At 38.1% G+C, this 24833-nt stretch overlaps 1 protein-coding gene across 1 annotated transcript in view; it reads left to right on the top strand.

Annotated features, from left to right (window-relative positions):
• SLIT2 (slit guidance ligand 2) overlaps window positions 1-24833 on the top strand; it is a 350353-nt gene that overhangs the window by 246187 nt on the left and 79333 nt on the right. The window contains exons 10-20 of the mRNA XM_004579186.4: window positions 1012-1083; window positions 1523-1594; window positions 6697-6768; window positions 8626-8769; window positions 8880-9043; window positions 9948-9971; window positions 13400-13550; window positions 16604-16678; window positions 18845-18988; window positions 22812-22955; window positions 24426-24592. Of these exons, the coding sequence (XP_004579243.2) occupies window positions 1012-1083; window positions 1523-1594; window positions 6697-6768; window positions 8626-8769; window positions 8880-9043; window positions 9948-9971; window positions 13400-13550; window positions 16604-16678; window positions 18845-18988; window positions 22812-22955; window positions 24426-24592 (1229 nt within the window). The remainder of the gene's footprint in view (window positions 1-1011; window positions 1084-1522; window positions 1595-6696; window positions 6769-8625; window positions 8770-8879; window positions 9044-9947; window positions 9972-13399; window positions 13551-16603; window positions 16679-18844; window positions 18989-22811; window positions 22956-24425; window positions 24593-24833) is intronic.

Genomic DNA, 24833 nt, shown 5'->3' with positions numbered 1-24833 from the left:
GGAGTTGAGATCACTGCTGTGGACCACTGTTCAGGTAGAGACGTGGAGTAACACCTTGGTTTTCTCTCCCTCTGTCCTTCCGTTTCCTGCTGGCACCTTTCATTGGCCAAATTACACGGAAGTCAGTGTGCCAGGGAGCCTGGGATGTGTGGCTCACTGGAGTCATTTCTCTGGGATGCAGAGTGGAACAGACCAAGAATAAAGGGAGGGAAATGTATTTTAAGGATCTTTGTATGGAAAGCAATGAAGCTGAATATTTTTGATGACCTAAAATATTTACCAAAAGACATAAAACTTACTCCTTTGTCTTTCATAACTAGCTACATAAAATAGTCTTTTTCTGATAGTAGGACCACAGAGTAAATGATATGCAACCCCATAATTTTAACATATCATAAAAACCACTCAGTTATGTCTGAAATACATTTTTTTTGCTGCAGTGGTTTTACAAGGCAACATTCACATATTGAATCACCATTGTTGACTACTGTACTGAAAATATCTATAGTATTTGTAAATATAGGAGTTTCTCTTCCAATGAAACTCAAAATTAATTTTCAGATTGTAGTAATTATGTTTTGCACCATAAAGTATTCTTTATGTAAATGGAAAAAGAGGTTTATATCATATTCAATAGTAGTTTTAATTTGAAAAAGAATTATGATTTTTTCTGTAACATTATATATGTATATTCATTGTTAGTATATAATGCTCTTACACTTAGATTATTATACTGTGCTCCCAAGCTAGTTTCTTAGAAGTGTTTTTTGGTATAGAACTGTGGCTTAAATGGATCAGTATAATTTAAAAAATCAGAATATTTTTATTAAAATGTGATTTCACATTTTGTGGATAGGAGAATTAATTTCAGTAGTCATTTCTGAGGTAGAATGAAAATTCCATTTCTGAAGAGCATCAGCTTGACCTCCCGACACAAGTGTTCATCTTGGATTCAGTATACTTCAAAGCTAACACTTCCATTCAAAAATTGATTTTGTTTCTCAATTTCAGACGTTTGGAACAGAATTCAATCAAGGTCATCCCTCCTGGAGCTTTCTCACCATACAAAAAACTTCGGAGAATGTGAGTGACAATGTTATAAAGCATGTGTAACTGCAAAATCATATTGGCTACGACCATGCCTAGAAAACTAATTACGAAGTTAACTATTTGGCAGATACAGATATTGATTGCTAGTTCTAGACTGAAACTTCAATCTTAACAGCTAAACTATGTAATTTTTGACAGTTTTTGTAACTTTACATGCAGATTGACACAAATGGGGGTGTCAGTAGTCGATATGTTATGCAAATCCTTATATGTACTATTGTCAAAGGCATAGCATTTTTAATGAGATTATGGAAATTAGCTGAGAATTAACTTGAAAAGAGTACTTTAGGATTCTTCAAATGTTGAAAATGTTGTACAGGTATCAGTAGGTGAAGCAAGTGACCGGTAAATGCTTGCAGCTCACCTCACCAGCGTCCTGTTTTATTTAACCTAACCCTTCTTTTGATCTTAGTGACCTGAGCAATAATCAGATCTCTGAACTTGCGCCAGATGCTTTCCAAGGACTCCGGTCTCTGAATTCACTGTAAGTGTTGACAACACTGGTCAGAGAGAGCCAAAGACAAAAAGGAGTGGCTTGTCACTTGTAACTTGAGGTTAAGGAAAGATGTATGGTGTGGAAATTATGAGTAGTAGTTTAATTATGATTAATGATTCCAACATGTTTGTCGAAGACTGCTGTCCCTTAAATTAGCCAGTTATTGGCATATAAATTTTATGGTTTGTTATATACTGCTCTTAATAAAACAAGAGTAAAGAGCTCTTTTTTTGAACATTGTTTTTCTTTCTAAAACTAAGGGACAATGTTTATTTTGGAGCCCAGGGCTGTTTTTCTCATCTCTAAGACTGTAAGTTTCTGTGGATGGGACAGTCTCAACCACTTTGATGGCTGGTGATGTCTTGCCGAGGAAGTTGAAGATTTGAAGATGGCCAAGGAGAGACTCCCTCCACTGGTGCTTCTTCACTTCATGGCTTCCCTGAACAACAACAAAAATACAGCTTTCATCTCTCAAAGAATATAGATCCTAATGTATGAATGTGCGACAGTTTTTAGTGTGCAGAGGACTTTCAAAGAGATAGCTGTGCAAATTCAGGATGGTCTCACGTAGATTTATCAAAGCTACTGTTTCTACAAGCTTGTAAAAGTGCTTAAACCTTTCACCAAGTATATTAACATTTGTATCAACTTTCATAAGTTTGGAAGTGAGGACTAGCGTGCATATTGCTTTAAAGACTAGGTGCTTAGGGAAGAGTTCTTACTGATGGAAATTACTGCAGGCTTTGGCATTTCAGCAGTCAAGGACATCCAGTGAGAGTGCTGAGATGCATGTGTGAGACCCGGATAAACAGCTGAAGTGGATAGAACAATTGTTTTCGCTCTTATCAAGAGGAGAACTAGGTTGTAGTGCTTGTGCGGGCACGTAGCTCTTCTGGTTGCTATGTTGGTATGCCTTCAGAATACTGCAGTGATCTTTGAGAAAAGAAAATGGAGAATTATTGTGACCTGCCTTATGTGCCTGGCACATTTTTGTTGTTATGGTGACTGGTAGATGCAGGAGAGAGGAATAATTGTTGCTAGATAATATGTATCACAGTAGTAATGAAATATTTTTTAATTCAAATCCTGGTTCTAGCTAAGTATTAATTTCGTTGTGCATCAGTTATCTCATCTCTAAAGGTATGGATACGATTACAATGCCCCTGTTTGCTTCGTTAAGCACAGAGGGAGATGATAGGTATAGGGGTGCTGAAATCTCACAGTACGCAGTGCACGCTCCAAGGTTTCAATCATCCGTGAGAGTGTTTACACCCACGATGCTCAGCACATGGCTTTGTTTTTATTACCTCTTGCAAACTGTTGCCATTCCCTGACTTGATCAACTAACCGTCTCACAAACCCCACAGGCACCTACGCTGAAGGTTCATTATTTTGCTTAGATTCTCTGCAGACTTTGCCCCGGCTGACAGTTATTCTCTCTAGTATGTCACAGTTCACTCTACATTTTCGATGAGAATAGAAATAGGACATCTTCATTTTGTCCCATTCTTTTCTGTGCTTTCCTAAGTCAGCTTTATGTTACATTTCTCTAATATACATTATTTTTAAGAATTTTTTGAGTGTGGCTGTCTTGACATTTATCAAAAAAGTAAACTCTCCCTACAACGACTTTTTCATGATCGCCATCCTATTAATTCCTATGTTGATTATTTTTTTTCCCTTTGGTAGAGGTTCTATCTCTGCCAACTTTACACAAGCCCAAGAGAATTCAGACTGGCCACACATAGTTGCTGCCTCTTATTTTGCTAATGCTGAGTGCAGAAGAGTTAAACTGTGTTTATCATTCTTAATCCTCCTGCTAGTAGCAGATACAACAGTTGCCTTAAGATTTGCCTATAGTTCCAATGGACTGTAAAAAAATTCTCTATCAGCATAATTGTATGTCTTAATATCCTATCTTGAAAATAAGCTGTACACAAACATCATAGAGAAACTATGCAGTTTGTTAATTTTGGTGTTTGGTTGATGTTGTCCAAAAGGTGCATTTGTTTTCTTTTTAGCTGAATTTATTTTCATCTTCCAATATTAAAAACAAATTGTTTTTCCCTCTAAAAGAGGATAGCACAAATTCTCACTGGGCATCTTGTACTTTATATCCTTATATAATATCTTTGACTCATTTTTATAGATTTTTGCTCTGCTTTCCTGGCTGTCATCCTCATCTCATTTTTTTTTCACATTTTTAACTCATTTTTAACTCATTTTTAACTCATTTTTTTTTAACTCATTCTCCTTGCTGATCTTCTGAACTCATTGCTGTGTGAAAAAAAAATCTTCTTAGAATTTGCATACATTTTGTTGATAAATATTTTAGCATTATATCTAGTATCTTTTATTGCAATAGTCTATAATTGTTGGAACCTATACCAATAAAACCTGCACAGATAGAGTTCTTGCATTCTTGCGTGATTTCCTTATCCTTTCTTCACCATTTATCCATCTTATCTTATTAGTTATAAATTACGTGTGTCTGTTTTTAACACTTTAAAAGACAATGGGTTTTGTTATATAAATGTGTCGCACCTTCTATCTAGGGCTTTCATATTCTATGAGCAAATCTTTAAAACATAAGTCACAAATGGAGAACTTATTTAGTAATCCACTTGTTTACTTTTATGCAATTCCCCAATAATTCATAAACATCTTTATTCCTTTATCAGTCTCAAAAATTTTCTATATGAATCTGCCTACTGACAATCACCCTTTTGGATTGGTTTTGGAAGAAGCCATGCTTTTCGCGTCTTGATCACATCAGTGCCCTGCACACGGGAAAATAACAGAGCAACACACTTAGAACCCAGCGAAGTGGCTGAATGAATTAACTGAATGCTTGTGACTGAGTACCTTGAAGAGAAAAGCTGTTCTCTTTTTAAGAGGTCAGAAGGAGTTCAGGTGTATAACAACAGAAAATTCTCAATGGAATAAATAAAATTAGGTGTTATATTGTGTAAAGAGACTTTCCATTTCATAAACTTTACTAACACGGCTACTAAGAACTAGCCTGTTTATTTGTGTGTCCTAATCATCTTTCCTCTCTTATTCTGGCCTCCCAAACATGTTTTTCCCTGCTTAAATCCCTGTGTTATTTTCCACTCATCTGCTGTTGAAATTTCCAATTTGCCTCTCTCAATATAGAAGTATGTCTTTTGTTCTTCATTTTTGGGGCATTGATTCTTTAACTGATTCACTTTTCTTTAAAAAAAATTGTGTTTCTTACAAGCAAACTTTATTATTATACCATGTAGCCATGTTACTGGGATCTATACTAATGGGATGTCTCTATGCACAACATAACTCCCAGTTTTATTTATTCCCTGGAGGAGTTTCTTCATGTGATACACTATTTCCCATCTGTCTGCGACACCTCAAAAAGGAAACAGCGTTTTTCTTACTCTGCTCTTCTCAATTGCATTGTTATTTTCTTGCTTTTCCAATAGCATGTACTTCTGCAACATGTATTAATTATTTAGATTCTCATTTCAGCTTTCTTCTTTACATACCATGATTTGTTTCCAAAATGAATGAGCCTGATTTCTTAAAGTAATATACTTGTTGCAGATCATTCTAAACATAGAAAAATTTATACTATCAAACGCAAATCATCTGTCAGTAGCAAATCAACCACCATCTAGATATTTTCTATTTTTTTTTCAAGGCAGGGTTAGCGTATTAAAATACTGTTACTTTTTTCTTAAACTTATGTCTATGTCATTAGATATCATTACAAGTTTATTTTAATCAGTGTTCAGGAACCAAGCACTTTTGCCATACTCTGCTACTTGCCAGTGCATTAACAGGGAGCTGGGTGGGCAGTGGGTCAGCTTGAACACCAGCAGGTATCCGTATTGCATGCTGATGCCCCAGGCGGGGGTTATACTCGCTACATTACAACATCAGCCCCTCTGATTCTTTTTCCTCTTCTTCTTCTTTTTTTTAACCTTTAAGGTTTATTTTATTTTATGTGAAAAACAAATTTATAAAGAGAGAAGGAGTAGCAGAGAGACAGAGAGTGAGCAGACAAGAGAGATCTTCATCTGCTGGCTCACTCCCCAAATGACCCTAACGGCCAGAGTTGGGCCAGTCAGAAGCCAGGAACCCGGAACCAGGAGCCTCCCCTTGGTCTCCCACATGCGATGTCAGGGCTATAGGCAGAGACTTGGCTTGCCTTTTCCACCATCCAGGCCTCTGACTAATTCTTCAATTGAGTTCCTTTGACTAGAACTAGTATTAAAATATTTGTGAACATTTTGTGACTTCTCACAAATGCTGCCAAAATTTGCCCCTAAAATATTAACTATTTTCTGTGTGTAATTCTGGTAGCTTTTTCTGAGGACTTAAAGATGTGTGAAAATCAATTGTGAATAGCAGCATGCTAAGTCAGCCATTTACATTCTTCTGGTTATACTTTGGGAAATCTTGCAGCGTAATTTTAAAAATTTATTCTCTATTTGTTATCATCGTGTCACTCATAAAACCAGTGTAACCATCTCATTGTATGCTAAAATGTATGGCATGTACTAGTCAGAAAAGAGTTGTGTGCGTCTGATCAGAGATGGCTTCCGTGATAATTTCTGTAGTTCTACATTTTGGCAAAAAGGTGAATGTCACAAATTCTAAATTCATACTTATAACCATTTCCTTCACAGATCTTCCATTTCTCAGCTGTCACATTATGTTTAAAAGAAATGCTTTGCCCTTTGATGAATTCCTCTCACTCTTTCAATATTAAAAAGCTAAATTCATCCTCTTAATAAATAATGGAGTCTACATTTAGAGTTTGTCTTGGTTATCAGGTATAATCTCGTCATATATGAACCATTTATGCATATGTCTGTATAAAACATGCCAACTTAATAGTAAAAATATGTAGTAAAGGGCAATAAACTCATGGTTTTTGTGAATTTGATTAATCTCTTTGTTTTATTATTAATTGACCTTTGTTACCCAGTTACACTTTTATGATATCCTCAATACCTACTAACACACTTAATACATGAATGCATATGTATTATATAGATCTGTTACATTGACTTAGTGTCTCACATGTTCATTTGGAACATTTTTTTCAGTGTCCTGTATGGAAACAAAATTACAGAACTTCCAAAAAGTTTATTTGAAGGACTATTTTCCTTACAGCTACTGTAAGTATTTGATTGTTTTGGGGTCTGTTGAGCTGATTATTATATTCTAGTCAGTTTTCCATTTATATTTTCATGGAGGTGTGAGAAAAGTTAACCCTCAGATGTTACAGTTTAATGAATTGGAAGACATTGGTCTCATGGAGTTGCCTGTGGTGCTCGGTACTTACTTGAAAACACAATTCTTGGGAATTGTCATAAAACCTTTTCCAGTACTGTCAAGAGGAGTGTTGGCATTCTGCCTGCAATCTGTCTCAAATGATCCCACAAGAACTTTTAAGGAAATATTAAATACATCACAGAGGAGACAGGAGCAGCAACTCCTGATCCCAGAGTACAGCACTGGAGGTCACCAGGAAGAAATCATAGGTGTGAGTGTGAAAGGAGTAGCTAAAGAAGCAAGAAAAATGGAAACATGGTAAATCATATTCACTGAAGGCAGAGATGTGTGTGGTTGCTCTCCAAAGAACCGTTTCTTAGTGTGTTAGATAAGGAGGCATTCCCAAACATACACAACATGTGGTTTAAACTTCTGGATGTTCGTTACCGATTCAAGTTGTAAGCGGTGAGGTGAAGTATGATAGAGAATAGGGATATCATAATGTACCCTGCCTGACCCCAGCTGCGCTTATACTGTAGGCCTGTGCAAACTAGATGACACAACTGTTATACTGAATAATGCCATCAGGAATCCAGAAGAGGACAATTTTAGCTGAATGAAAGTTCTGACCTGGGAAGATTGTGCATCATGAATAAAAACCCAGACACAGTCACATTTAACTCACAAGAAAGATGTTTGCTGAAATAAAAGGCTTGTGGGATAGTATGCTGAAACATATTTATAATGTAAGACTAGGGAGATTAATACTATCACCTGTCATTAGCCAAGAGGTTTAGAAAGAATTCCTGTAAAATCATGTGTCTGTTGAGCACCTGTTATATACAAGATAAAAGGAAGTTATCAGAAATCACAACAGGCAAAGAGCCCTGATATTCTGCGGAAAGAGAATCATGGAAATGATAGTCAGCACTAGCGTGATAATGAGTCCATTAGATATAGCATGTCCAGTAGGAAATACAAGAAGGAGATGAGCGGGAATTGGGGATGCTGAAAGTCAGATGAGGCAAGGACAGATTGCAAATATTTATGTTAGTGATCAGACAGGCTGGATTGAGGGGAGATGTGAACAGAGTTCAGGAAGCAAAGTGAGTAACAGCCAAGTGAATATCTAGCAGAAGAAAACTCCAGGAAGAGAATGCCATACTGATGGGTTGGGAAAATGAGATAACTTTTGTCATTGGGCCACCTCAGCCAGGAGAGAGATCTAGAAGGGCGCCGAGTTCAGACAGTGAATGATACATCCTGTTGGCTGGTGGACCAGGCTCTGGCTCAGAGCCAGCCTTGAGCAGTTGCATCCAGAATGGATGAGAACAAAGTAATATGTTTGGTTCTGTGTTTTACAAGAATCATTCTAGCTGCTGTTCTGGAAAAAAAAAATAAATTTCATTTTCACCGAACACGGAGGCCCTAATATTTTTAGGGTTCCCTTACCAGATGCTGAGTCTCCCCCACCACTCTCCACTGCTGTACCTCTGTAGCTTCTACAGAAAATGTGTGGTTGTTTCTTTCAGATAAGTATAAAGTCATACTGGATTTAAGTTAATTTTACTTTAAGAGTCTTGCTTTATCTGGCAAACCCCAAGTCTCCAGTCAGCAGTACCTAAATCGTTAAAGTTATAATTTTAATTTAGAGGTTTAAAAATTCTGATTTCTGATGGGCTTTACTCAAGAAGGACAACATCTTGCAGGTGAGTTAATGAGATGCTGCACGTTAATTCTACAACTGTTTGATCAAACAGATTATTGAATGCCAACAAGATAAACTGCCTTCGGGTAGATGCTTTTCAGGATCTCCACAACTTGAACCTTCTCTCCTTGTATGACAACAAGCTTCAGACCATCGCCAAGGGGACCTTTGCTCCTCTCCGGGCCATTCAAACTATGTATGTATATATGATTTGGGTCAAGCTGGATGGCCATTATTTTCACTCTGAATGTAAGAGTTGAGTGCATTGCAAGTCATGTACAAAACAGTTTTGTGTGTTTCTGAAAGGCATCTGGCCCAGAACCCCTTCATTTGTGACTGCCATCTGAAGTGGCTGGCGGATTATCTCCATACCAACCCGATTGAGACCAGTGGTGCCCGCTGCACCAGCCCCCGCCGTCTGGCAAACAAAAGAATCGGACAGATCAAAAGCAAGAAATTCCGTTGTTCAGGTAATTTCTAATTTCTTATGACATTTCCTCTGTGACCAAAAACAGTGGCTGCATGAGATCTACCAAAAGCAGCTGACTTTGCCCTCATTTTTTGACGTTGTAAAATCATGGGGTTTTTTTTTCTTTGCCTAGAAAGAGTTTTGTAAATGCCACTCCTAGACCACTTCTACATGTATTGCTTTGAACACTAGATCCAGCAGTTGAAAGGGGCTGTTGGCCAGTCTTAAAGATGCCTGGATACTGCTGCCTATGTTCCTATTCATGGTCACATGAGGGCCATTTAGCTGAGTCAGGATGCCCTTAAAGTCTGCTAAATCTTGTGCTGCTTGTACTTTGTCCATGGGCCAGCTAATGAGCTGAGATTTGTTTGTGTGCTTTTTCTCAGACCGAGGAAGGGGTTGGGAAACCTCCTAACTCCTTGCGTCTCTAAGTGCACTTTTTTGTTAGGCATTCCCTGATTTTGAGTAGGATTATGACAATGCTTTTCCCCCAAAGGGTCATCTTTTATCATTTGGAAGCTATTTATCAATGAAAAATTAATATTTTGTATTAACTGCAAAGCTTATATCAGTAAAAATTACCATTTACCTTGATCTGTTTTGTTTCTTTTATCATCCATCTTTCCCACTTGTGATAGTATGCTACCTAAACATTCTAGGCATATTTTGCATTCAGTAGTTAAATCGTACTAAAAAGCTAATATAAAGACCAAGTTGGTATTGTCTATGATTATAGATGTATTTACTATTCACTGTATATTATTGTACTTCAGATACTGCTGTGAATATATATTATTCACTTAATTATTTATAGTAACTTTAGCCCATTCTTAATCTAATATAATTCATATCTCTGCTTACTGACATTCAGGTACATCTTCTATTTTTTTCTCTTTTTTATTTAGCTAAAGAACAGTATTTCATTCCAGGTAGGTTTTGCTCGGTGGTAGGACTAACTGCAAACATCCTTTCCTCACCTTATAAACTGCAGCTTCTGAGACTATGCATGCCTTTGAAAGTCCAGTGGATACTCTGTAGATGAATTAATGTAGATCACTGTCGCTGTTTCCTGAAACACTGACCTTTGCATGCAGCTTCTGATGCTAAACATGTATTATTAAACTCCCACCTTTCTTCCTCTCCCTTTCAGTTTTGCATATTGTTTAAAATTTCTCACAGTAGCAAAATGTTAGAACTTATGCCTCTCTACTTAAATCACTTTTCCCTTACACTGTATATCTGATCTGTCAACCTGTTTTTAAAATATAGCTTACTGAGCTGGTTTTAAAGACAGACACCTTTCTGTTATCAAAGAGCTGGTTCTACATGAAATCAGTTATAAGTACAGAATTGCATTTTCATTCATGAGACTTAATTGTTTAAGTTTACTTTAATTCTTCCACCTTACTTTTTGTTGAAAACAGTAGCTTTCTAAAGATTTGTATCTAGTCGCTCTGTGTCTGTGATTGTACATTGTTGCCCTAGTGAGGAGTTGTTGCATACCTCTACAAAAGGGGAACTGGTGTCCATCATGAAGCCTTCAGAAGTTCATGCGAACTTCCTACCTAAAGTTATTCAGGCAGATGAATAAAATGTCCCTAAGACAGTTGCACTGTTTTGCCATTTCAATCTTGACAATATCATGACTGATAATTCTAGAGCTAGCTCTTTAAAATATGTCTTTACTTCTTTTCTCCTTGCTTGCCAGTTGTGAAAAATGCTTCTTGACTTGACTTTTAAATCATTATGTAAAATGTTTAATATTGATTGACTGCACTCACCATCTCTTAGGTATTTTCTATATTGTAATATGTTTTTTCATTTTTAAAATAACCATAAATTCCTACAGTGTTACTGTGTGAAACCATGCTTCTGGACTTAAGAAGAGTTTTGGGTTTGGTCTTGTTTTAAGGATAGATTTATTGCTCATCAATTTATTGAACCATAATTTGGGTCATGTTAGTTATAAATTTTTAGTTACAGTGCTTGAATGATTATTAGTATTTCATATAATATAGTAGCTGACTAACAATAGAATCTTGAGAAGCGCAATCATTGGCTTTTGTTAGTAATATATGCATTCTGGTTCTATTAAACAGTTAAGTGGGAAATCACCTGACTGCTTTTAATTAAGTGAAAAAACAAAACAATAGTCTAAAGAGGAGTACCTCTGCTCACATCAGAGTAACATTGGTTCTATTTGAGTAAATTTATTTTATTAATGTAACTCGGACAAAATTATTGCAACTATTCCATTTAAATATACATTACTAGCAATTCTGTATACCTCCAATTCACCAAATGAAGAGCAAAAAGTAGGTTTTTCTCATAGCTTCCAATATGGTTTTCCACTCTTAAAACAAAAACCAAAATAGATTTTAGAAGGTATCTGTATTAAGTACCATGTCTTAATCCCTTATCATTCAGTTGACATTATTTAAAAGAATGACTGTCAAAGTCTGACAGCGGCGTGATTCCTGGGATCTTTAATATACACTCTTATTCCAGTAGTGTAATTAAAATTTGGGTCTATACCAAAGAAACTACCATAAAATAAACATTACTGGCAGTATATAAAAATGATTTGGAATGGAAAACAAACAGTGTGTCTATGACTCATGCCCTGTTACCAGGCTACCTTTATTTCAGTTTGAAATAAGGCATAAGCCTCAATCAAACAGATCCTCAATCAATACCATTATGTTGACTGCCAAGCATGATGAAACTATTATATGCAGCATCACAAACTTCTTATGGGATTCTAATTTCATTTCCACTAAGTGACATTATTTATAAGTTGGAAAGACCATTAAAAAGCTTGTATGCCACAACCTAAAGATTAATCCGAATGTGGTCATCATAGTCCTTGACGATCCCTGTGATGAGGTTTTCATTCACGCTTACAAGTGCGCTTGCCTTCTCCTGTTCCGTGTGGCATTCTGAATATTGCAGTGATAACTCAAAAGAAAATCTGTCTTGCAGAGAGTTCATCTTTCAAAGAAATCGACAAGAATTTAATTTGTACCATGCGCCTTTTATGCCATTGCTTTTCTAGTAAGATGATCATGTCTCAAAAAATTATTATAAATTTTTTTACAAAACGTGACAGTTTGCATCCTATCCTGCTGTTCTCCTATAATTGCATAGCACAGAAAGGGCATTTAGTTTGATGTATGTGTATTAACCCAAACTGAGATCACTCTGTCTTTCTTTCCTTCTTGGTAATCTTTACTTTTGCAGGAATTCACCATTTTGGCTGTAAGTAAAAATGTCTGTTCTGAAACAAACAAAAAAATCCTCCTGTTTAAATCCTTATGTATCTTCTTTTAGTCTTGGTCTGCACTTTTTTCTTTAATCAAGGAGAAACCACAGACCTTTTGAGCTTCTTTGTTGTCCTTGTAGCTCACCTTCGACTTCTCCCTGGATGTTGTTCCTGAAAGCTGTTGTTTCCGTTCTGCAGTTCTGAGAAACGATGGAGGCGCCTTTCAGTATAGCCCCTTCTTTGCGTTTCCAGGAAATCTTCAGTAGTAATACTCTTACGAGGGTCATAAACATTCTGCGGGAAGAATGCATGTCATGTAAACAGTATTACGTTTCCAGAACGTCTGTAGCTTTTTTCCTACCTCCTTTCATCTTTCCTCTTGGTCTTACCTTTGGCCCTCGTGGTTGGTGTAGTGATAATGTAGCGAGATTTTCTGTTGTGCTTGATCTAACCATGTGGTTGCGAGGAATGAGTAAAACATGGTTCCGTCAAGCACCATGGAACGTCACGCAGCTTTCTACAGCATGACAAGCTGCTGAGGCTTAAATCAGGATTTACTTGTCTCTTTATAAAATCAAAATGAAAAAAAGAGGGCTTTGTTTTTAGGCATTTTGGAAGATTATGTGAGAGGGAGAGAATAATAGAAGTCCACACAAAAAAATTTGAAAATCTGAGTATGATCTATTTGCCTTGAAAGCCCTAATTTATAATAACAATACAGGAATATATTTATTCGCTGGATAATGTTGCAATTCTTGACTCAGAGAAAAAAAAACTAAAGTTTTTAATGATTAATAGCCATTGTGTAATTAGCTGTGAACCAGGCTAGCTTGGCTCAGAACTGGATCAGCAGAAAGTACAGCTGTGAAAAGCTCAACTTTGTTACTGTTTTCCTGTTGTGTGAATCTGGCCACTCTTTTTTCCAGAAAATTCCAAGCCTTTCTGTTAACCCTCTCCTGACACCCATTGACCAAAAATCCCCTAAGTTGTCTCCCTACTGCATAATCTCTAGTTATCTTATATTTTTCTTCCTAGAAGATGTTAAATATTCAAACCTTCAGATTCAACTCTATTTTTGGCTTGAATCCTCAATAGGTACAGAAGATTACCGATCAAAGCTAAGTGGAGACTGCTTTGCAGACTTGGCCTGCCCTGAAAAGTGCCGCTGTGAAGGGACCACAGTAGACTGCTCCAATCAAAAACTCAACAAAATCCCAGAGCACATTCCCCAGTACACTGCAGAACTGTAAGCTCCTCCCTAACAGAATCCTGCTGGAGGGGAAGGACTGAAACCGTGACAGCATAGGAATTGTGACCTGCCATCTTTAATCTCAATGTATTAATTCTAATGAATGCAAATTACATCAGTCTAACTCTTCTTTGTACAGGGAAGAACATATTGCATGGCACCTTTGTCTGTATTTTTATCCAGAGATACAAGATTAATTCACAGCCTGCAGTATGAAATTCATGCTAATAGTGGCATTTATTTGATATGTATTTACTGGATACTGTTTATGCCAAAACCATTTTTAAAACACTTCATATATTTTAGCATATTAGCTAAAAAGGCTTTATTTGTTGCACTTATTTGAAAGGCAGACTAGCAGATAGACACACATACATACCTTTCCATCCACTGACTCATTTTATAAAAGGCTGCAGCAGCCAGGCCAGGAAACCAGGAACCAGGAATTCATCAGAGTTTTCCACATGGGTGGCAGGAACTCAAATACTTGATTCAGCGTCTGATTCTTTTGAAGTAGCATTAGTATGCAACTGGATCAAAAGCTGAGCACCTGGCGCTTCTACTGACACTCGGGTGTGGGAAGCAGACACGCCAAGTGGTGAATTAATATACTGCACCACAATGACCTATCTGGTTTTAACAAATTTAATACTTAAAATAACCAGATAGAGAAGACTGAAGGTCACCACTTTGGACGTAATTCATTTTGAATCTAATTAGAGTCTTGCTATCTACTTAACGGCTTCCATGCCTCACGTGTAGAAGGATTAGTAATGATCAATAACCGAAGTGCAAAGGACAGGATGCTTGTTTTCCTGAACAATAAGATCCCCAGCAAGAAAAGACATAAAAGGCACAGTGTGATCAAGTTTACATGTGCAGCCCTAACATAGGGCCTCAGGCATGACAGTTGCAAAGATAATGGTATTTGGAATCATTTCTAGATTCTACGCCCATGTACGCAGTGGCTTTACTAACTTTATTAAAGGAAGATATTTAGTGTTATTTCTAGGAAACCAACAGAAAAACTGGTGCATTAGCATCATTTTCTGAACATCTTACCCATCTTAATGCACAATGCCATCTGGTAATTTTCATTTACTGCTTGGTAGAGTGTGTGTCCCTTGTAACCCTGCAGTCCCAGTAGATGATGGTCCTTTTGGCTGAGTGTTGTGTCCACCAAGCCTGAATTAATGCCTGTTCCTTCAGGAATTTTAGGGGATTCCAATAATGAAAAATAAAGTCATGGCTTTAAAAAAAATTTGCAGAAACTGCTTTGTACTTAGTTATGCTTTTTTACTCTTGTTCATGAAGATATTTAGTAGTAACTTAAGTATTTTTACATGGAGACCATGTCACAAAATCCTTGATTTAAGGTTATTTCTGAGTACTAGGAAAAATACCATCTTGGCTTGGCACAGTAGTCTAGAGGCTGAAGTCTTTGCCTTGCATCCATTGGGATCCCATACAGGCGCTTGTATGGGATGGCTGCCCCACTTCCCATCCAGCTCCCTACTTGTGGCCTGGGAAAGCAGTTGAGGACAGTCAAAGCCTTAGGACCCTGCACCCACATGGAATACCTGGAAGAAGTTCCTGGCTCCTGGCTTCGGGTCAGCTCAGCTGTAGCTTTGTGGCCACTTGGGGAGTGAATCAGCAGATATATCATCTTTCTCTCTGGCCTTCTCTTTCTCTGTAAATCTTACTTTCCAATAAAAAAATTTTAAGAATGTATAGTCTTACACAGGTTTATTTGCAGTCCAGACTTGTGGTAGGGAGTAGCCTGTAGTTTAGGCCTCAACAAATGTTATGTAGGTATTTAAAGAAATCAAAACTGTATACAGTTACACTTAGAAATATCAGAACTGGAAAGAAATGTGAAACTTGTATCTGAAAAGGAAATTGGTACTAAAATATCTGGAATAATCTTAGAAGTTAGAATGACATATTACCTATTAAGTGATCACAGTTCTGTATGAATGTTTCTCTGATGTAGTTATGTCTGCAAAATGGTCTATAAACTTATGAAATAATATTCACAATTGCTAGCCATTAGGGAAATCTAAGTCAAATTCATAGTGAGATATCAGTTCATACTCACTGGAATAGAAAAAAAACAATTATAAGTGGGAAAAATTAGAACTCTCATACTTTGCTGATGTGAGTATAAAATGGTATCGCCCTTTTGAAAACATTTTTCTCCACACCTGAAATTGAAAACACTTATCTAAACAAAAACATGTGTGTCCTCCATTCTCAGTAGCATAATTTACAGTTATCAAAAAGTGGAGGTAACAGAAAGTCTTCCAGTTGATACCTGAACAAATGAAATTCATTGTGTCCACTTGGTGGAAAAGGACAAGACAGTGAAACAATGATATGTAGAAAGGGAAAGAAGCCACAGGGAGAATGGCCCAGTTCATAGGAACTGTCCAAAATAGAAAAATCAATATAGGCAGAAAATAAGTTCCTGGCTCCCAAGTGTGAGCTGGCGGAGGGAAGAGGAATTGGAGATGATTATGTAGTTGCTGTTTTTGGGTGGGAAAATATTTTGAAGTTGGATAGCAGGGATGGCGGCACTCTGTGACTATGATATAAATCATTCATTGTTTAAATGGGTGAGCATGACAGGGTGGGCATTGTATGGGAATTCAGTAAAGCTGTAAATAAAAAAAAAGCTCTAGAACAAGCGATGAGGAACATATGTCTAATGAAGCTTCTTGGGTTAATAGTAATGGATCTTGAGAAATTTTATTCTAAATATTATCGAATATTATTGAATAAGAGCTGGTTTTCAGTATGATATTCCATACTGCTTCCTAATGTATTTTATGTTGGTAGTTGAAATTTGAATAAAATGGGATCATTATCAGTACTTTTGACAAATATTTTGTAATAGCCCTGCTATATTTTATTTTATAGTTATCATTAAATAATATTATATATATTGATAGACATGATACACAGTTCAGTGTGATAAATGAAGTTTAATCCTTTCTCACTGTTGGTAATGAAGTTTTTTTTTCCTATTCTTTGCCCCTCCTTTGCCCTAGGCGTCTTAATAATAATGAATTCACAGTTTTGGAAGCTACAGGAATCTTTAAGAAACTTCCTCAGTTACGGAAAATGTAAGTCATTTTTCAAATGTCGTCTTTAAATTTTCTAGTATCTAGTTGTTTGCCTATTCATACTTTTATTTAGTTTTTTTTATTGAAATACATAAACAATACTGGTAAATTCCCACACAGGGCCTGCTGGTGACATGAGCGTGGGGCTCTGAGAGGAGCTTGTCTGTGAGGTGTTTAACCAATGCCAGCTCCCGTTTCCTGTAGCCGAGTCTGGGCCGTTGCTTTATCGCAGACAACTGGTCTCTTACGTGGCCACAGTGGGAATCCAGCAAGCTAGGCACAATGAATTGGATTCAGTAATATTTTATAAAATGCTTTACTATTCCCCAAACCGTACTGTTGTTTCTCTTACAGCATATTCATGTCAACTATTTGGCTTTTTGCTTCATTAAACTTTCATTACAAGATAGTCAAAATTGACGACTGGTAAACTAGCTTGGTAGCTTATCTGTGTTATATGCCCACATTCATATTTTAAAATAAGTTCATGAGTTCAGCAGCAGCATCTACACCCTACCAACTACATATGGCGGAAAAGAGCAGAGGCAGTTGAGAGCGGAGGCCGGGAGTGTCGGTCTGACGCAGCGCTCCACACACGACGCGTTGTGATTGACAAGGGGGAGGCGGTCTTTTCACAGATCTGTGTTCACATGTGTGCTAACTCAGAGGAGCGCTGTGAGTAGCAGTGCACGGTGAACCTACTGCTGTGGCTCTTGACCTCTGTCTCATGCCTCGGAATGGATTTTTGAGGTCTAAATTGCTCTCTTTTTTCCCCCTAATGCCAAATGCTATAAGGCAAACAGAGAGAGAGAGAGAACAATTACTATGGGTAATGTTCTCAGTGGAATAAAAGTGTGCATAGAACTTATGGTTTTGGGATCACTCCTGGGTCTGAAGTGAACAGTGAGAAACAGGATGAAAGAGCCTGTGGAAAGCCTCCACCTCAACTGGATATGCTTGTCTTCCACGCAAGCACTATAGCGTTGGGCGTTATACCAACACTGATAGTTAATGTAGTTGTTTTTACATATCAGTATGTAAGATTTTGACCTTTGAATAAACACATGTTCAAAGTCTTTTCCAGTATGTCTGAGTATGAACGCAGAGGTAGATACTTGACCTAGTTAAGATACCCAAGTCACATACCAAGATCCCTGGGTTCAACACCTAGCTTTGGTGCCTGATCTCAGCTTTCTGCTAGTGCAGACGTGCAAGACAACAGTGATGGTTCACGTGATTTGGTTGCTGCCATCATGTTGACCAGCATGAATTCCTGGGTTCTTGCTTTGACTAGGCTCTGTGCCAGCTCTTGTGCTATTGGGAAGTGAACGAGAGCAGAGTTTCCTTTCTCGTCTCCTTCTTCTCCCCCTTTCTGTCTCTGTCTTTCCATCCTACCAAGCCTGCCTCCTCAAAAAAGAAAGAGGAGGACACTGTAGTATGTTGGGGTAAGCCACTGTTTGAGTGGAGCTTCCTGCTCGTGCAAATGCTGAGAAACGTAAGATTATGGCTGAAGTACTTGGTCCCAGTCTCCAACATAGGAAACTGAGATGGGAATTCTGGGCCCTGGCTTCAGCTTTGCCCAGTCCCAACTAGTGCATGCATTTGGGGAGTAAATCAGTGGATGGAAGAGCAATCTCATTTTCTCTCTGTGTCTCTGTCGCTCTCTCTTGCTCTCTACATCTTTCAAATCAATAACTTTTAAAGAAAAAAAATTAAATGCTAGCACATTTTAGTCCATTCTTCTCTCTATTCCACTGTCTTCTTTTATTGATTCATTCATTTAGACAGTTTTAATCATGGACATTGCATTGAAAAACTTCTTATTTTATTTTGTGGAGGACATAAACTTTTACATAAGCTAAAACCTGCCCACCCATAGATTTTGTATTCTAGAGAACAGTTGCAATTCACTTTGCCATGGATCAGGCTATTGTTTTATGGAACTCTTGGGCCTGATTTTTTTTTTTTTGCCCTGGGAATTCCTTGATTGTTGTCCTTTTGCTTTGAGTAAATGAGAAATTGTGCTTTTAGAGCCTGGGCAGTGCTGGGAGGTTAGAAGCTGAGAGCGGAGGTTCATTCAACAACAGGAAATGAACGAACATGTTTCAATCCCCTCAGTATTAAAAAGAAACTGTTTAAAAAATTCTTGTTTCAACTTATTTGTAGCAACTTCAGCAACAATAAGATCACAGATATTGAGGAGGGAGCCTTTGAAGGGGCGTCTGGTGTCAATGAAATGCTCCTCACCAGTAACCGTCTGGAAAATGTGCATCACAAGATGTTCAAGGGGTTGGAAAGCCTCAAAACACTGTAAGTATTCTTCCTTCTATTGCCATTCTGCCAGAGGTTGGAGTTCATCCTTTGTTGTAATCCTGGGGGCGAAGAGGAAGAGTATTTCTTACTCCCCATAAAATGCATGCTCACACGCACGCACATGTGCACACACACAGACACACCTTTAGTGAATGCCCACGATAGCCATCTTCAGTATACTGTTAGCAATGACTGGAGCAGTCCTCCTGACTTCTCTCTCGCCAGAAGAAGGTACAAGTGCTTTTACAGGTTTGGGTTTCCTGTTCTGCCTCACAACAGCCATCCTCTCTCCTTCGTTCAAACACCTCCACAGGATACTCCTCTTGGCATCTACTCTACTCCATGACAGAGTAGCATTACCAGTTTGTCCGGGGTTCACTTTGCCCGCCCATTTAAGATCTCAGCACAGAAGGGACTGTCACTGGCTTGTTAAAAAAGAATGCTGCAAGTTGTACCTGCCTGTTCAAAGGACGGGAGACTGGAAAAGAGAGATCTTAGCCAAGGAAGGCAGGGGTTGAACAGAACAACCACAACAAGCACTTTGGTTTTTACTAGAATATAGCATTATGTTCGACAAGATGGTTACCACAATATTAGAAGAGACACAAACCAAACTGAATTCCCTGGCATATTTAAAGAAAGATACATGTACAAGAGATACAATTGCTCTTGCAATGTGGCTAAGTTTGGTTTGCTTGTCTCCCCTAAACACTGAGAAAAATATACAACCAAGAGGCTGGTAGTTGAGGGCATCTGTTGCCTTCCGTTTATCATATGCTGTGGCAGAAAGGAATTCCTACAGCCAGTGGCAGCGTGAATAGCATCCCAAGTTCAAATCCATCTGAAGCCAACCCTGACCTAAGAGTCCAAATGTGTTCATGGCCATTGTGAACCTAATCACCCAGCAGGACCAAGCGAAGACCTCGTGACCCTTCTCAAGCACTGACATGTAACAATGTGATATGCAAATATTCACTCAGCTCTTTAATGGTAGAGATACTGAGGAGGAGTATGGAGAGAGAATGTACTGTGTGACTGCGTCTAACTTTTCCCTAAATTCTTTCAGCAAAAAGCAGCACACATACCTTGCGTAAAGTACATGCCTGTCTTCATAGTGAGTGGTGAGTGGTCAAGGGGCAGTACCTCCTACTGGAACCTTGGCATTGACATGATGGTGCTGCTTAATGGGAGCAAAGGAGCAGGCTGTGACCACATCTGTATTAGTATACTCTGACTGACATAAGAACATACCACTAGGGCCTGGTACAATAGCCTAATGACTAAATCCTTGCCTTGCATCCATTGGAATCCCATATTGGTGCCAGTTTTATTCCGGCTGCTCCACTTCCCATCTGGCTCCCTGCCTGGGGACTAGCAAAGCAGTCAAGGATGGCACAAAGCCTTGGGACCCTGCACCCATTGCATGGGAGATCCAGAAGAAGCTCCTGGCTCCTGGCTTTTGGATCGACTCAGCCCCAGCAGTTGCAGCCACTAGGGGAGGATCTTTATCTCCTTCTCTCTGGATGTCTGCCTTTCTAAAATAAATAAATAAATAATAAATTAAATGAATCTTAAAAAAAGAAGGTGCCATAAGCCACTCAGCTTAAAGGACAGAATCCTATACCACAGGCTAGAAGTTCATGACCAAGGTGTTAAGCGGGTGACTTCTGTTGAGTCCTGCGTTCCTCCTCTGAGAGCTCATGCAAAGACTCGAGGATCTCTTCAGTGTCTCTGCCTTTGTTTGTGAAGACAGCATCCCCATCAGAATGGGGCCGCCCTCTGTGACCACACCTAGCCTCCATCACTCCACCAAAAGCCTTCCCTCCTAATACAGTACACTTGGCATTGGAGTGTCAGTGTGTGAATTTAAGGGAGACACAATTCCGTGTTAACACTACCCCTAGGTTGTTATCATAAAACACATTTCTTTTCACTAATTGTACTCAAGGGCCTCTCCCTAAGAATTCTCTACACCATACTTTTTCCTTCCATATCTTTCCAGGGAAACTTTCGTGCCACTTACGTTTTAGTACCTGGGACAGGCACCCACAAGCTTAGTCCAGCAGTGGTTCAACAAGCATACTAGAGCAGTTGAGAACCATCCTCAGGACATTCAGAGTTCTAGAGCAGATGTGCCAGGACAACACTGTTCTTTCACATGCTATCTTGAACAAGGCATTAAGAGGATTTTTAAAAAAAGATTTATTTTATTTTCATTAGGAAGTCAGATATGCAGAGGAGGAGAGACAGAGAGGAAGATCTTCCATCTGTTGATTCACTCTCCAAGTGGTTGCAATGGCCGGAGCTGCACCAATCCAAATCTTCCGGGTCTTCCACAAGGGTGCAGGGTCCCAAGGCTTTGGGCTGGCCTCAACTGCTTTCCCAGGCCACAAGCAGGGATCTGGTTGGGAAGCAGGGCCGCCATGATTAGAACTGTCATCCTTATGGGATCCTGGCACATGCAAGACGAGGACATTAGTGGCTAGGCTAAAACACTAGACCCACTAAGAAGATTTTGACAGCAAATTATTGTGCCCTCCCAGACTTCTTGGCCACTTAGAGCTTGAAGGTTACTTAGTAGTTCATGGGTTGATTTTGAAAAGTCTGTTATGAAACCCTTGAGACTGCAGCAAAAGTGAGTGCCTGTGGGTGTATGTTTCCAGCAACAGAGAGCAAAGTTTTCTTCAGCTCCTCCCAGGAGTCCACGAATCCAGAATTGAAACCCAGCACCCTTTATTACTTATGTTAATATTTATTGCAAAGTGAAATGCTGATAGGAGTATTTTTTTCTGTTGAGTATTTCTTTCCTAACGTAAAGTACTATCTTGGTAAAGGAGCAACCATTTCTGCTTATGTGACTCAGCAAAATTAAGATTTTTTTTCTATTTACTAGTAAGACAAACTATAATTTTAAACACTATTGTTCATTTAATTTTGCCTCTCAAAGTCTTTACTTGTAGGTTAGTCAAACCATATTTGTAAAAATAAGAAATAAATTAGGAAGCTTTGAATTAAATTTATAACAACTATTCATTTCTAAATGAGATTTCGGGGAAGTCTTTGTTCTACTTCTATGTTTCACATATAAGGAGCAAAAATTGAAAATTGGGCCTAAATTTGAGCAGTGGCGATGAAATGAGAACACTTTAGACTCTGTTGGTAGTGATGATTTAAAACAGAATTTTTCCAAAGTAAACTGATTTCACCTTTGGGGTAGTCAGCTGGAAATTTGTGTCTGTTCTTTCTTTTGAAATTATAACTTAGAATAGTGAACTAGTTTGTCTAAATAAAATACATTGTGCAAGCCTTGTGGGTACTCAGTCAAATTCAGGTCTCGTCACTCCTTTTCACATTGACTCCGTGTCTAAGTCCCTAAGATGAACTGAGCTCCCTGTCTGCGGTGACCCTTGATTCTTTTCTGCATCCTTGCTTTTCAACATCAAATGCCACACTACTCTGCATCCACAAAGCTCAGGCTTCAAAGACCGGAAACTGTAGGTGAGCTACATCATTATGTAATCACACAAATATACGTAGCATCCAAAGAAAACCTTCTGTACCGCCATCAAGTCGTAAATCCATGTGGATGTTCATCATGCCTTTTGTAACTGAGTCAACCTTTGACTCTGTGCGTTTTGTTCTTACAGAATGTTCTCAGTATATATCCACACCAATTTCCTAGTGACAAGAGGACATTACAGAAAAAGAGCAATGAGTTCTATATAGTTGCAAAGAGGGATTAATTATTTTGATCCTAAAGAAGGCGGAATTGATTGGTGGATGTTTTATTTCCATAACAGCATCTTGTTTCTTTTCTTAGGATGCTGAGAAGCAACCGAATAAGCTGTGTTGGAAATGACAGTTTTATAGGACTCGGTTCTGTGCGTTTGCTTTCTTTATATGATAATCAAATCACTACAATTGCACCAGGGGCATTTGATACCCTGCATTCTTTATCGACTCTGTAAGTATAAAGATTATATAATCTTTATTTATGCCTTACTTGAGCCAATGTATTGTCTTTGCAATGCTTTTCAATACTATTTTAATTCAGTTTTTGCCATTTCATAAAAATATGATCAGAGATTTAGATATTTTGAAAAAAAAATTTGTTCATGCTATATCCTTTAATTTTGCTCAAAGTATTAACTACTATCATGAAATCTTAGCAAAAAATCAGTGATTTTTAGTTATTTTTATGGTAATGCAGTCAAATAATATAGCTTAATTTCTCAATTTTAAAACTGTCATCACTTGGTGGTACCACACATGAAATATAGATTTTTTTCCCCAGGATTTTCACATTGAAGTCTTTTTGGTGTGAGTATCATAAAAGCAGAATTAATAGGGTTATTGCCAGCAAACTATGCTCAGAAGGATCATTCACAGTGACAGGAGATACGTAAAAATGACCGGAGCAACAATAAAAGCTGTGCACTGGAGGGCATTTACTGTGATATTAGGAAAATATTGAAGAAACAGATTGAGCCTGTCCAAGAGGATATTTTATGTAGACAGTTGGAAAACAGACTGTTTGTAGGTTTATCGACAAAGATAGTTCAGGTCTCCTGTGCGTCAGTATCTAAAAGGCAATGTTGGAAATTATTCATCTTATGAACATGATTTTTTGGTGACGGTAACATCCGAACGTACTAGTATAAGTCAAGAGAAGGGAGTAACGACAGTTAGAGGGAATAAAAATCATGTTTAACATAGCTCAAGTCAGTGAAGAAACATTATAAGGGAGCCATTCATCCATCAGTAAAGTACTTAATCCTCTTTCCACATAAAATGTGACATTTTACATTGAGTGACTAATTTGTGCATATTAAAGATGGCATGTTTATAAATAATGGGGTTGTCAATAGGTTTATGCTGAAGTGGTAAGATGCCAAAAGTATTGAGATTTGTAGGAGTAAATTCATTTTTATAACTGGCATTTAATCAACTCAGCTGTCAGTTGAGATGGGGAACCTATTCTCTGGAGCAAATAAGAGATGGAAATCTTGAGATGACAAATTAATGAAATAGCTGTTGTCAGGTTAAACTCAATAATACAAGGTAATCAGCCTTCATCTTTATATTAAATTACTGCATTATCAGTGCAGAGAAGTTTGACAGCAAGTGAGATTTCTGACAAATTTATTTCTAAATGAAATGCCTATCTGGATTCATTGCGTAAGCCCTAAATTTTTGCCTTCACTTAATTTTTGCATATAATTATTTCAACAATTCTCTGAAGTGAAAATGTTGCTATTGTTTTTGCTTAATACACATGTTTTAGCAAAATGGAGGTGTAAGTAAGGGCTTGGGGGTTCAAAAAAAAATCTAGGAATCACTCGGACAGAAATGGTGTCTAAAGATAGTAACCTGGGATCTCGAAGAGTCCGAAAGCCAAACACTGAACTACCCTGTGTTTGCTTGTGACACTTAGAAACCTCTTGGCCAATCCTTTTAACTGTAACTGCTACCTGGCGTGGCTGGGAGAGTGGCTCCGGAGAAAAAGAATTGTCACAGGGAATCCTCGCTGCCAAAAACCATACTTCCTCAAAGAAATCCCCATCCAAGACGTGGCCATTCAGGACTTCACTTGTGATGATGGTAAGAGACACGCAGCAGCACATCCATGCCTTTCTGTCATCACGTGACTGCTGTGGCGCCTTCGTGTGGAGGTGAATGTGAGCACATCTTCACAGTGAATTGTTTACAGTTTGTTTTGCTTTCCTCATTTTCTTTTCCTTTGACATAGGATACTTGATTTCTTAGACTGACTTTTTACACTTGACACTGTATAATGCCTGTTTCTGGGTGTGTTAGATTTTCCCATGAGGTAGTACTGACT

This window comes from Ochotona princeps, chromosome 11, assembly GCF_030435755.1.
Source record: "Ochotona princeps isolate mOchPri1 chromosome 11, mOchPri1.hap1, whole genome shotgun sequence".
In the NCBI taxonomy this organism is placed as follows: domain Eukaryota; kingdom Metazoa; phylum Chordata; class Mammalia; order Lagomorpha; family Ochotonidae; genus Ochotona; species Ochotona princeps.
Note: the sequence above shows the minus strand (reverse complement) of the source record. Positions and strands in the feature narration are given on the sequence as shown.